The sequence below is a fragment of the Vigna unguiculata genome, chromosome 10 (genome assembly GCF_004118075.2).
Source record: "Vigna unguiculata cultivar IT97K-499-35 chromosome 10, ASM411807v1, whole genome shotgun sequence".
Taxonomy (NCBI): Eukaryota; Viridiplantae; Streptophyta; class Magnoliopsida; order Fabales; family Fabaceae; genus Vigna; species Vigna unguiculata.
In genome coordinates, this window is record NC_040288.1 from 33,578,120 (window position 1) to 33,593,579 (window position 15,460).

Here is a 15,460-nt window from a genome sequence, read left to right on the forward strand (position 1 = left end):
TGGGAAAAAAAACACCTTTTCCTACGGTTTAAAAATTTGAATCGAAATTAAATAAATTATTTATTTCGTTAAGTTTAATTTATTCTTATAATTCAATATTATCTTTACTTGAAGACGAAATATTTACAACTTATTTGGTGGGGACATACACTTTTTTAGCCGTTTAATCTTTAATACATTATATGTATAATATATAACTAACGTGCACACAGCACATATGTGTACTAATCTTTCATATATGTTAGTAGATGATAATAGTGTAATATTATTAAGTTAATATATAAAAAATTTATATTTATTAAAAATAAAGTGAAATAAATAAAAAAATTAATTGTTAATAAATAAATAAATAAGATAAACAATTTTATAGAAAATAAGTAAAAATAACCATTAATGTTAAAAAAATTAATAAATAATTATATTATAAAGGGTAGAATTGACATTATGAAATGTGGATACAAAAAGAAAATCATCTTTATATATTGTTATAGATAATATGTATTATTTAAGTATTGAGTAGAAAAATAATTTAAATATAATTTTTAATCATCTAATATATTTTTAAAAATAAAATTATGATAATAATTTTAAATTTAAAGTATATAATATAATTAATTTTAATGATATTATTTTAATAAATTTAAAATTTAAAAGTTTAGTGTGGTCTTCAAAATTATAAACTTCCTTAATCTTCTATTAAAAAAAATTTGTCAGAAATACATGAAAAACTCTTATCTTTAACAAATTTAAATTAGAACGTTAAAATTATTTTAAAAAAACAACATATACATAAATAAATATTTATGTCGTGTTTGTTTGGACGGAAATCATTGTTCCCACATATTTACGAAGACGGATAGTAAGAAATTATGTGTTTTCCTCACATGATCTGTGATGAAAAGGAGGCGTAGATTTGCGGAATCTAATCATTATTTCATCCCTATAAAGACTTGTGGGTGATTTTTTCGTTTTACTACTTTCACTCTAACACATGTGATTCGTATTTTGCGTGTGTGTGTTTCATTTTATTGGTTGATTTTAAATTTAATTTTTTTTCATTAATACAAAATTTTATTGGAAAACTTCAAATTTTATCTATTTTTTCAATTTTTTTAATATATTACATCAATCAAATTAATCTCTAAGTTTTACAAAAATTCATCTCCAAATTCACTTACTTTACCCTCTAAGGCAGTATTCTTTTGAACAGATAGCATTGTTCAAACTTATTTGAAGGGGGAGATTTTGATTTGAAATGATGTTCGTTTCAGAATATGCAGAAAGAAAAAACACATACGAATTTAAAAAGACAATACAATTCAATCTCACATCAAAGACAAAAATTTACGTGATGGATCGTTGTTTACCATTTTTTTCCTTATATTTTATTATCATATTATTAATAATGATTATTATATTAATTATTAAATATATTATTATTATATATTATTTATTATTATAATCTATCATACCTTCATAAAATTTACTTCCAAATACACTTATTTTACCTTTCAAAACACATATATTTATTCATACAAATTTATCCTTAGACTCTTCGTAATTTTATTTTATCAAGAGAACACACTCTAATTCTACTAGAAAAAAATTAAAAAGAAAAACAAAAAAGAAATTTTAAAAAATTCGAAAAAACCAGAAATTGACACGTGGCATTGATTTTAACACCGTCTGGTCAAAGTTAACGGTGAAGACCAAATTGAGTCATTTTTAAGAAAATGAGGACCAAATTGAAACAACAAAAAACATGATAACCAAAATGAAATTTCATAACAAATAAAGGAACCAAAAGAATAATTTAAAAAAAAAACAAATTTATTCTCTCACATCAATACATATTCATCTTAATACTACTTTAAAATCTATGTAAAAAAAAAAAAACACATCCTTAATAAATAAAATAGAGAGAGTGAAAGCATGTATGTTGGTAGAGACAGAAAGAGAGAGAGAGAGTGAAGAAGGGAATAAAGAAGGGCGCGTGTTAAAGAGAAAAGTGATGACAAACAAGTTGTGACAGAGCTGACTCAAAACGGGTTTGGTCTCAGAAAAATGGCTGACTTTGTTTGCATGTGACTTTCTCTCTCTCCATCTGACTTTCTGTCTGTCTCTCTCTGCATCACACCTTACCATTCACTCCACTCAACAAAATATCTACTCAAACTAATGCACATTCTCTTCCACAATTTTTCTTTTTTCTTTTTTCTTTTCTTTAACACTGTGTCCAATTTTGAATATCATTAAATTATAGTTTTGCATATATTAAAAAAGAAAGCATGTCCAATTCAAATAAAATATTATTTTTAATATTTATGAGGCATTTTCCTTAATGTGAATGTCATTATATAGACTAATTGTCTTACCATCATTATTATGAAAATGAGTTGTGCAATTTGCTTTAAAGAAAATTGAAATAAAGTGCACGAAGGAGAAGAAGGTGCAATGCAATTTCTGGCTAGAATGTTTGTTACACAAATGTTATGTTATTACCATTATTCATTAGACAAGAACAATCACAGATTAATTCTTAAACTGATATCCTAAACTTCTTGTATTGAACACAAAAATAAAATAAAATAACATCATAAAAAATAATCTTGAAAACATTTCACTAAATTATTTAAAAATAAGGGTCAACATTATTTTGTCAAAATTTGACCCCACATAAGTACTAAATGTGTTATCTAAATGGTATCTTTTTATTTAAAAATAAAATGTTGACTGTGGTATTTGTTATCAGTCAATAATTGCGACAGTGCTTCAGTGGGTAGGTACTGGGGCATGCAAATATTTATAAGAATAAATTACTGAAAAACATGTCACTGAAATTTATTTTTCAAAACCAAAGTAATGATTTCCTCAACTCAAATCATATACAAAATAATAATAATAAAAAGTTAGAGTTAATACGTTTTTAAACATGACATATTTCTTCATGATTAATCTTATGAAACAAATTTAACTAGTTTATCGTAATAGAGATTTATACTTAATTCAGCTTTCCAATATATATAAAGTAAAAATTATCCTTTTATATGTTGTATTTTGTTATTAACTTTGGATAATATATTACTTAATTTTTTCTTTGATAATTTATCATGTGTTCAATACTACGACATTGTTAAGTATATTACAGTAGCTAATTCTTTAATAAATGCTAACGGAAACACATAATATATGTACATGTATGTTTTTTTTATTATAAATAATTAAATCTAAATAAAAATCATTTTAAAAAATTAAATGATAAAATAATTATTTTATTTAAAAAATAATTAAGTTTAAAATAATGGTCATTTAAAAAATTAAAAATGATTAAATAATTAATTTAGTTTAAAAAACATTCAAAAAATAAAATTGAAAAAAATAGCTAAATTTAAATTAACAATAACTTAAATATAATAATATAACTAATTTAGTTTAAAAAAATAATTACTCAAAACGTAAAGTTAAAAAAACATTTACACACGAAATAAAATCTCTTCTTATATAATAATATGGATAGAATGAATTTGAATATTATTTGTTAGATCTTTTGATGGATGAGATTTATTGGAGATACAATATTAATGAGATTTACTCGATCATATAAGTCGTTGACACTATCTTCAATCTAAATTCTTAAAACAATGAGTTTATGGATATTCATCCTTATATTATGTTTCATTTTTTTTAATTTTATCCAATATGAGACTTAGACTCACATTAAATTATTTTAAAAATATAAGAAATATAGGATTTTGTTTTAAAAATATAAGAAATATAGGATTTTGTTGAGATGTAAAGATGAGAAAGCATGAGGTTATTTTGAACATGTGATGTGTTTCTCTCTCTCTCCCAAAGGCATTAAGATGAATGATGGAGAAGAAGTTGCGTGCAACATGTGTGTGTTATGAGTATCTAAGTTGAAGAAGAAAGAATTAAAAATTATGAAATGGTTGATTTGGCCCACATGGGATCATGGATTAGATTCCTCTATTCCATATATGGAAGTACTTTATCTCTGAGTTTATACTATAATGTCCTAACATTGGAACACAACTTTAACGTTTTTATATTGCTTTTCGCAACCTCGTCTTCTGTCTTCTGTCCACACATGCTAATCCAATCTTGTCCTTAGTACTAAGCTTCTCTAACAAATTATAATACCAAATATATAGTCATTCTCCATATTTATGCTTTCCTCATAACTTTCTTCTGTATAATAATAATAATATATAATGGTTCTTATTTTTTAATTGACAAGGACAAGGCTTTTGTAACTAGGTTCTCTTTTCTTTCGTAATATTATATATGAGAGAGATACAATTGCACTTCTCTTTGCATTTTTTTTTTATCTTCTTCTTTTCAATTTTCAATGTCTCTATTGTTGATTTCACATAATTTAATATGGCAAATGAAACATGTGTCAAATGGTAAGCTTATTTGTGTAAATTAGTGGAGACAAAAGCAATTAGAAACTAGGACTTTCTTATGTCTCATTACATACATATATTAGAGAGGTTAGGAAATACAACCTAAAAATTAGTTTTACTCTCTTTTTCATATGATCAAATCTCTTTTTCTTCTTCTTTATGACTCGTCCATATAATATTTGTTTTATCTTTTTTATTGTTTTCTTTTCTAATTCATGAATATTACAAACAAAACTTAAAGAGAGACACATGTTTGTGAGATGGTTTATATATTAATTATTTTATATATTATACTAGGATATTTCAATTTTTCTTAAATTAATTTTATAAATATATTATGGAAATATATTACTTTTTATTAAATTAGTCTTTAATGTAAAAGTATAGACTAATTTAGAATCAATAAGTAGTTAAAACTTTGGTAACTAATGTTAAAAACCAATTTAAACTTTAACTCACAAATTTATTTTAATTTTTTTTATTAACAATAAAAACTATTTTAGATATCAATATTTCTAGTTTATAAATGCTCTCTAATTTAATAAATATAATAATTCATTATTTTTTGTCTCTAAATATTATATATATATATATATATATATATAAGCGTATAAGAAATCATAAATTTGAGTATCTCACTTAACGATTCTTTTTATTACAAATCATAATAGTTCAAATGTCATGACTTCATTATGACTTGACCCATATGGTAATTAATGTCACCTGCAATAATTTATCCTTCAATATTTGTCATGTTAGAAGTTATAATCAATATTTGTAGTACAATTCTTTCTACTAAAGAGTACAATAGCTTAAACAATATTAAGAAGTTTAAGTCTAACTTAATCTTATAAAGTCGGCTTATAAAGTGATATTTGCATCTACTTATATATTGTAAATTGACTTTATCTCCAGTCAATGTGGGACTCCAACACACAGCCCTCATGTCGAGACATATACATCTCAAGCGTAAAACTAGACATTAACGGTGACACGATAGTGGCCCGATGACAGGTGGAATAATAGACTCAACAAACAATAAATTTCGTTATGATATGCTCTAACACATGGTTTCTCTAATACCATGAATGTTGGGCCAAGTGATACATTTTCCATGTTGATTTTCCTTATAATGCCACCTATCTAATTTTTTTTCAAGTGCATACATTTCATTGAACTTCTATACCTAAGAAGTAATGTAGGTGACCAAGATCCTTAAGTGAAAACATAACATCAAGAATGAGTCTTTGAGTCTCTTCCACATTGATACATAGAAGTACTCAACTTTCTCATATGTATTCAATGACACAAACTTATAACCTAAAACCTTAAGACAACATATTTATAGATTTACTATCTATGAAGTACTCAACTTTATGATCTCTATTTAATATGAAATTTAGACTCACTTGAATTCTCAACAACAGTTAATCATAAATAAAAATAAAAATTGAATATTTCAAAATAAATTAAAAGATTAACATCTACCCTCTATTTTCCTATTCATTTAAATTTATTATTTAAATATTATAAAATATCGCAATTAATTACTTCCATCAAAGGGAATGTCTCGCTAACGAAAATTAGGAATCTAATTTGTCACAAGGAGTCTAATTTTTTTTTAAGTACATACATCTTGTTAGTTATTCTTATATGCATATAGAAAATAGCATTATAAAAATATCCTCACTTTATTTTTAGATTAAAAAAAAGGCTCGGAAGAGAGTCAGATTTATTTAACAATATTCAAAAAATAACAAGATATTGAATGTGTATGAACAATCAAAACAGTCTTGAGAAACTCGATCTTGTCACCATATTAAACTTTTTGAACATTAAAAAAAGGTTAACACAATAAGGAAAAGATGTCATTATGGCAAGGACTCACTTTTTCTCTAAGATGGATTGAATAGCTAATTACTAAACACACCCAAACCGTAATAATCAAGAAATCCAACATATAAACTAAATAACCATTCCAATAACACTCTAAGCAAATAAAACAATGATATTTTAATTACTAAGTTTTGACAACTTTCTCTTACAACATGAGGTGTCATCTTCTAAGTGATTTTAGAATATTAAGAATGAGAAAATAGAAAAATAAAAAACCACTTAAAAAATGCCACTTATAATTGAAAGATAAAGTTGTTAAAAATTAGTAGTCAAAAAATCATTTTTCAAATATAAATCAATATATTTTCCCTTTCACATTCATTTTGAATATATAGTGTTGAAGAGTACATGAAAAAAAAAAGATGAGATATAAGAATTAAAAGAGCAAAGATTATTGGATGATGAAGCAACCCTCAACCTCTATCTGTTGGGGGAATAAGTGGTGTCTTTTGGTATAGAAAAAGTTTTTCTCATTAAATATGAGTATTTCTTTGACTATGAAACCCTAATTTTTCTTCCATAGGAACTCCATCCACATCTTCATTTTTTTTCTTCTAAGAACAAAAAAGAAAAAAAAGCTTTAAAGGGACAACCCTACCACTCCATTCATGAATACCCAACTATAATCCTATGATTACATTAATAATTAGCACAAAGTTATGAGCAACTAAATCAAGAAACCTAATGTTTTCTTGGTTAAATTGATTATTAAATTCACCTATGTATAGGGAAAGAGAGAGAGAGTGTGTGAGACCAATTATGAGAGCACATAATTACAATTGCACTTTACATAATTAAAACAGCAAAAAGGGGAAGGAAAAATAGACTCAAAATGTTTCATAATGATTCACTTTGGTTTTGAGGGTAAAAAACAAAAACAGGAAGAGACAGTTTCCTAACTTTTTCCTTTGGTCCACAAAACAAACCTCTTTCATAATGTTAAGGATAAGTCTATTCCAAAGGTGAAAGAGATTATTATTTTGAAACAATTCATTTTGAGTTTTGAATATATCTTTAACCAATTTTAATAACTATGACTCTCTTTTTTATAATAAATGTGTGTTAAATATGTTGTAGATTTGTTTTCCCTAAAAATGTGTGTTTTTCTTTTGTATATTTCACTGCCAAACTAAAAGAAATTATTTTGAGTCATTTAAAAGGATAACTTCATAACTGTAGAGTGTAGCAAATAAATACATTGTTCCCTCTACTTGTAGTATTTTATAACTCTTTGTTGTCTTTGAATGTTTGTTCATGAAATTTTGGAAAGTGTTTGAATGTTTGTCGGTAGTGAAATGGAATAGCATGTAAAAGAATGAGAACATGGGATCAAATTTTGCATTGAATATTTATTTTATATGAAATAAAGAAATATCATTGAATTTGATTATTATTTTTTTTAAGTATGATACCATGTGATTGATAGAAGAAAAAAAAAAAGGTTGGCAGTAGTACTATTTAGATGTATATATGGTGATTTAGATTGTAATCTTAACACAGAAAATAAAATTCTGATGATATATATTAAGTTTTAGAAACTATGATTAAAAGTTGATTTTACTTTTCATACATTTTAGTCTAAATGTTAATTGATTAAAAAATTAATCTGGATTTTAAATTAATTATCATAAAATTTCAAAATATTATGATGATTAGATGATAATATTTAATTGAACAATTCTTATAAGTCAAATGTTTATTTTTAACTAATGTTTATTTTGTATATTTAAATTTCATCATGGCAAATATTTTATTTTACAATTCAGACAAACAAATTATACTGTAAAAGCATTTTTTTTTACTACGACATCCTAATATAATTTTTTTATGTGATTAATTATTTGTTAAAAGAATCAATTATGTCAAATAAATTTCAAAATAATTTATTTTCATTACAACGTTAAAACTCATAAATAGATTTTTTTTTGAAAATAAAATCAATGACGAGAATTATAAAACTAAAGTCTTTGCATAATTACATGGCATACGCGATTATAGAATAGTTACATGCTATGACATAATTACAAAAAATTATGAAAAAAATTTGAATAATGTAATATCATTGAGTTATTATCAAGTATATTACTTTTAACCCCTTTTAAGAAAGATAAGATAATAGGAAAAAAATGTAGAAAATAAAAAAGAGAAGGAAAAATAAATAGAATGGAAAAATATTTAATCTTTTAAAAAAATATTTGTAATGTTTTTCTTTTATAAAATTAGATGATAAGTTAGTTAATAAATATAAAACGACGAAATGATATATCTACATAAGTTTTATTATACAAATAAAAACCGTACTTTTTAAATAAAATATATTCTTATGTAATTATAATTATAATTTAAAATATATATATATATATATATATATATATATATATATATATTAAACTTTTTACTGCTTGTATTTACCTTTTTAAAATTTGTTTGTTCTTTTGATTGAAAAAAATATTTTTATTTAAACCAATTAATCTAACAAGTATAGATCAAATTTGATTTCTATTTATTTTTAAAAAATTAATATTTTTTCATTTTTCAATTTTTCAATTTATTTTTTATAATTTTTATATTGTAATTTCATGTAGTATTATATTAACTTGTAATATTTTAAATTATATAAAAAACTAAAAAATAACTAAAAAAACAATTTCAAATAATGATCATTATTATATTATTCATATGTTAGGTACTCAACTCAAGTCATATTCACATAAAAAAATAAAAAATAAAACTCTTACAAAGCTTTTTGAATTACCAATTAGAAACACGTGTATCTAAACTTAGAGATAACTAATAAGATCTAGGTTAAAATACTCTATTGGTCCATGTTTTTGTTGAAAAATCTCAAATAGGTCCTAAGATTTTTTTTAGTCTCAATTAGATCTATATTTTTGAAAATGTGTAACAATTAGGCCCATTCCGTTAGTATGGTGTTAAGGATGTGTCACGTGTCAGCTTCTCATTTTTTGAATTTTTGAATTTTTTTGAATTTTTTTATTTTATTTTTGAATTTTTTTAACTTTTTTTTGAAAATTATTCATGCCACGTGTCACATCACTATTGTGCCACGTGTCAAGTCAGTAAGGTGACACGTGTCAAGTCATTGTTTGAATCTCAATTTGGTCCATATATTTATTATTTTAATTATATTTCAGTCCATTTTTTTTAATTTTCAATTTCATCCTCTCCAAATTGAGATCAAATTTAACTTTTATATAAATTTTATAATGATATTTTTATTAAACATTTTAATAATATTAAGTTTATTTTATATTTTGTTTTAAAATTTTAAAATATTTATTTTAACTTGTTACAAAATTGTTTTAAATAATTTATATACAAATCTTAGAGTTGGTTTAAAATTAACAATTTTATAAATTTAAATATAAAATTTTAAAACAATTTTGTAAAAAGTTAAAATAAATATATTTAAAAAAATTTTAAAAAATGGACTGAAATGTAATAAAAATAACAAATATATGGACCAAATTGAGATTCAGACAATGATTTGACACGTGTCACCTTACTGACTTGACACGTGGAACAATACTGACGTGACACGTGGCATGAATAATTTAAAAAAAAAATTAAAAAATTTTAAAAAAAGTTTAAAAAAAATTAAAAAAATTTTAAAAAATTCAAAAAAAATGTGAAGCTGACACGTGTCACATCTTTAACACCGTTAACTCTATACTAACGGAATGGACCTAATTGTTACACATTTTCAAAAATATGGACCTAATTGAGACTAAAAAAAATCTTATGACCTATTTGAAATTTTTCAGCAAAAACATGGAATAAGAGAATATTTTAACCTACGATGTGTAAGAGGATTCTTATAAGTATGATTAGAGAAAAAGTAAAAGAAGTTTAATATAAAGTGTGTGGTAATATACAGTGTGTACTTTCATTGTGACATTGATTATGTGAGGCAAGGAAAGAGGAATAACTGGATAACATTGTGTCATGTCATGTCCATGTGGTTTTCACAAATGAGGTTGTCTGCTATGTCTCGTCACAATCTCTTTAATGCAACTTCCCACTCTTCACATTTGAATTTTGAATCACATTCCACTCCAATAATATCAATGCAGATCTGTAACACACACAATTGTTTGGGTTCTGCATCATTGTAATCGATTCTTCAAAATAATACAAAGATTGTTCTCTTGGGGTTTCGTTTTTCTTTTTCTTCTTCTAAATTTGAGTCTCCAGAATTTTTTTTGTGAGAATGTGCTAAAATTTTAACACTTCTGAAAATACCTTTAAATTATGGTGAAATTTTAACTCATTGTGAAAAAAATAGTGTTTAAATAGAACTGATAGGTGGAAATATTAATTGTCTTTATTTCTCGAGGAGTTAATGGGTCACTAATGCTTGTGATTCTGGGCTGAGCCTCATTTATGCAAGTCTGGCCCAAAACTGCAAGCCCCGAACTAAGACAAGCTTTTGTTTATTGCTTTCAAAAAAAAATTCTTTTCTTTTAAATCTATTTATTTCTGGAGGACACTTGAAAGTATTAATTCCTTGAGCACGCTTGGTCTGAATTTGTTTTATGAAATGGATTTCAAATGAAAAAGTGACTGTTCTTAACTTATGCTTAAAAGGAATAAATATGAGGGTCTTATACTTTATCTATGAAAAAGAAGAATAAAATCTGTAAGTTAAAATTAAGACAAAATCAATTTATTAAATAACTCATAGATAAATTAATAAAGAAACTAATTTTTAATTAATAAAGAAACTGATTTTTTTTTTCTTTTTCCTTATAAAATTTTCCACACACTTACAGTTTTAACTATTATACATATGTACACACACACACACACACACACATATATATATATATATATATATATATATATATATATATATATATATATATTTGAAGTTCATTAACATTCCACTATGGAGAAAGTAGCATAAAGAAGCCATACATTTTCACTTGGTATTCAAATTGTCTGAGTGAAGAATAAAGACCAGCACTCCACTAAGATATTACAAACTATTTCAAATACAAATATTATAATGTTAATAGAGATTATGGAGACTAAAAATCCTAGCAAATTTGCCTTTTATTCTCACCTTGCTAATTTTAATAGAATTTGCGGCTTCGAATCTGCACCTTGCTACCATAGGCATGGCATGAGTTCAGATTTTGAATGGTTTGCTAAATTTGGACAATGCCTTTAGTAATGAAACTCATTAGTCAATCACTTATACTTTCTAATGACAATTTTTATGATTTTAAATCATGTTTATGGCGGAGAGAGAGACACAAACAGGATTTAAACAAGATCTAGTTATGTTCAAATTTTGCATGAGAGAATCCATTGCCCTTTTCCAGGTATCTTAATAAAGAGCTTAAACCCCAGGTATACCATTTTGCCTCAAAATCAAATAGAACTGCTGAACTAAGGAGATTTTGTGGACAAGAAACCTTTCTGGTGATATCTACATCCATAAAACTTAGATAACTGAAACCAAAAAGTGACATATTACACCTCACTGGTTCTTCTAATTATAGACATAATCCGGTGCTCATAGAAAGCATAATACCTCAAGAAAACAAAATGCTAAACCCTCTTCATCTCTTAGAATTACTTGAAAGACAGACATGCTGTATAAGCAGCGAGCACAGCACAAAGAAGACACAAGTATAAAATCGTATCATCAATTAAGAGATGTAGAAGTAGAAGCAAGGAGTTGATTGACGAAAAAATTGTAAAAGAGAGACAATAATATTATAACATAATATACACCTTACACTACCATAGTTATATGAATAGCTGAAACGAACAGAACAGAACAAAGTATCATTAAACCTTAAAACAACACTGTCATCCACCAATTTCAATACATTGTGGAAAATGGCAAATGTAAAACCTCAGTTGTCAAGCTCCATTGCCTGGGCAGCCTTGGCTTTAGCAAGGGCAGTCAACTTGACCTTCACTTTTCTCTTCCCCACCTGAAATCCACCCTTTTTCTTGTTGCTACCATCAACCTAAATACCCAGCAAAAACAAAAACCAAACAAAAGACATTAATCTTCAAAACACAAACACATAAAAATGTACACAATTCAAACTTTCTCACTTTCAGTTTTCCTTCGAGTCCAAAGTTAGAATCCAATATTCAGATCATATAGCATACATTCTGTTTATCCTATTTCAGCTTTCAACTCTTTTTTATTTCTCTCTCAACAGGTTTCAACTTTTTTTCAAATCAACAAGGTACCTTTGGAGGTAAACCTGAATACTAAGAAACCTTCAAACCTCTGTTCGTCACATTAGAAACTAACCCCTTCTGCACTAAACCCTAGATCCAAAAACCAATGGGCAGCCACCATTGGTTACTTCAGCATTCAATCAATTAAGAAGAATGACAGAGTTTAAATTTGATCCACTATCTCAGCATTCCACAACCAGATTTTTCGCATAAAAAGCTAAAATCTTTTTACATAACAAAATTAAAACCCAAACGAAAAACAAGAAACCTAAAACCAAAAATCTGCAACTTTTTTAACCAAAAAATAAATAAAAATCCCAGCGCAAAAAAAAAAAGGAACTGAGAAGCAAACACTGACTTTCATACTGTTTTTCTTCGCAAGGAGCTTATTCTCTTTCTTTTGCTTCTCTTGCTTCTCCCCTGAATGAAAATCAACACAAACACGAAAATCAGAAGATGAATATTGAAAGTGAGATTGAGTACGGTAGAAATCGAAGATTACAGTACTTTGGAGATCGAATTCGTATTGCTTCTTTCTCTTGGCGAGGTTGTTCTTCTTCGACATTGTTCCTCTGCTTCTCAATCGACTCCCAACACTGAACGGAGAAAGAAAGTTAGGTTATGATCATTTAAACCCTAACCCTAGAAATTTGTTTTAGTTAATTTTCTTCTGGTACATCAGTTATTTAATATTTTGTGCGTGTTTTTTTCTTATTTCTAAAAAACCGTTTTCATTTTTAAAATAGAAATATATCCAAAGATTTTTTAAAATTATCATTGAAACAATATTTGTAAAAAAAATTAAAAAGTATTTAAAAAAAATTATGACTATTTTATGACTATATTATCAATTAGAAAATCATTTTAAGATCAAATTCTCATATTATTTTACAATAGTTACTTTCTAAAAGAATTACAAAATGACAGTAAAAAATGTGACCTAATATTTGTTTTCTTACGGAAATTATTTGAAAAATATTTCAATATTATATAATAAAGTGTATTTTTATCTAGTATCATTTCATTTAGAAATAAATTCTCTATTTATAATAGATTACAAAATTATTATTTCAAAAAATTTTATTGACACCGATAGTAGTAGTAGAAGAAGAAAATAAAGAAATATGAATATGAACCTTCCATTTCTTACTTACATGGGAATTTAATATTTGTGTTTTCAGCACTATGATTTGTCATCAACTTTTTAATGTTGCGCGTGACTAAATAAAACTTTGCAATTAACTTCAAAATGTAAAAGTAAGAAAATTTGAATCAAAAATTAATTTGTATTTTAACTTATATTATTAATTTAAAATTATTAAAAATTCACATAAACATTGTATTAATCAATAAGTATTATAATGTTAAAGTGATTTTGAATACTTTATGTAATTTTTTACCTCTTAAATTTTTAGATAAATGGGCTCATTCTCTACTTTTTAATTTTTTTTTTCTAATTTTAAATCAACTTTAAACCTAAATAAAAAATATTTAATAAAAATATGAATTTAATAAAAATATCAATATAACATCTATATACAAATTAAATTTGGTCCCAATTTGAAAAGAGGAAAAATTGCTCTATTTAAAAAAAAAAACTTATAACCAAATTGAACAAAAATAATTATCCTGACATGTGGCATAATATTGGTTTGACATATGAACATTTTTTTTAAATTAAAAAAATTAAAATAAAAAAAATAAAAAAAAATGAAATGACATGTGGTAGTTATTGTTCACAGTCCGTTAAGTATTTTAACGATGTTAGCAAAAAGGGTCAAATTAGACAAAATTGACGAATATTATGACCAAATTGAACAAAAAAAATTAATGACCAAATTCTAGACTTAATTTTGGAAGACGAACGTAATTGAGTCGGATTCTTATGAAGCCATTGCATTTTGGACAATGTAAATTCTCATATCATTTGCAAGATACAATACATTTTGAAATCGCCTCTCGAGACTAAAGAATTATTTCAACTCTCACCACCTAAACATCATTCTTTATGTGAGTTTGAATGTTTGGTAGAATTGGGATGACCTTGTGTCAAAATCCCTAGTCAATACATATGCTAACATTATATAATATGAGATATCTCCTTAGAAATTACCATATTCATACATATTACCCACACATAAGGTAAAACAATTCAAATACCAATAGATTTTGGTAAATAACAGCTAGGTTCTACTCAACCTCACATTTATGACATAATACGGTCCTAACTCTACTCAACCTCACTCTTAAAATCCACCATTAAAATCTCATGTTCTTAAACTTTAATTCTTGCACAACCATCAAGTGATTCATTTCCTAAGTTTGTTCTTCTCTTAAACTTAAGCTCGCTTAATGAATCCTTTTCTTATTCAGCAAGACACCCCTAGAGGTATGGTCGACCAATGAGATATAAACTCGTCCACGATTAAGCCACTTGGACTCATTGGATTTTTCAAAAATATTTTCTTCCAAGGTTCACTCGCTCATAACTAAGACAATTGGAAGTTGTTTTGCTAGGCTCTCCCAATGAGTCTTATCTCACCCGGTTAATGAGCCCATATGAGCTCACTAGATTGATCAATTTCATATTTTTCCAATGAGCGGCTTGCTCATTCAACGAGCTTGGATAAAATCAATAACTCAACATATGTATCAAATCATTTATTTGGTCCATCTAATCACTCTTACACTTTTATTAGTTCATAGATAACATACATACAAGTTCAAAACGTCTTTGATTGACTAAATTGACCAAAATGATACATCCCAAATAGTTCAACAATCACAAATCGCATGCATATTACACATTTAAAGCTACATCAACCAACATCACATACCAAATAATCATATCACTTCATCAATACTCAACATATCAATTCATACCATCAAAGCATAATCATGCATAAAAA

At 25.6% G+C, this 15,460-nt stretch overlaps 1 protein-coding gene across 1 annotated transcript; it reads right to left on the bottom strand.

Moving 5' to 3' along the window:
- Positions 1 to 12,034: 12,034 nt before the first annotated feature.
- On the bottom strand, positions 12,035 to 13,242 carry LOC114166441. Its single transcript, XM_028051176.1, has 3 exons — positions 13,059 to 13,242; positions 12,910 to 12,971; positions 12,035 to 12,328 (listed from the first exon to the last, which is right to left on the bottom strand). Exons 1-3 carry the CDS (start codon positions 13,114 to 13,116, stop codon positions 12,212 to 12,214), a joined length of 237 nt encoding a protein of 78 aa, XP_027906977.1. The 5' UTR covers positions 13,117 to 13,242; the 3' UTR covers positions 12,035 to 12,211.
- Between the last annotated feature and the right edge of the window lie 2,218 nt (positions 13,243 to 15,460).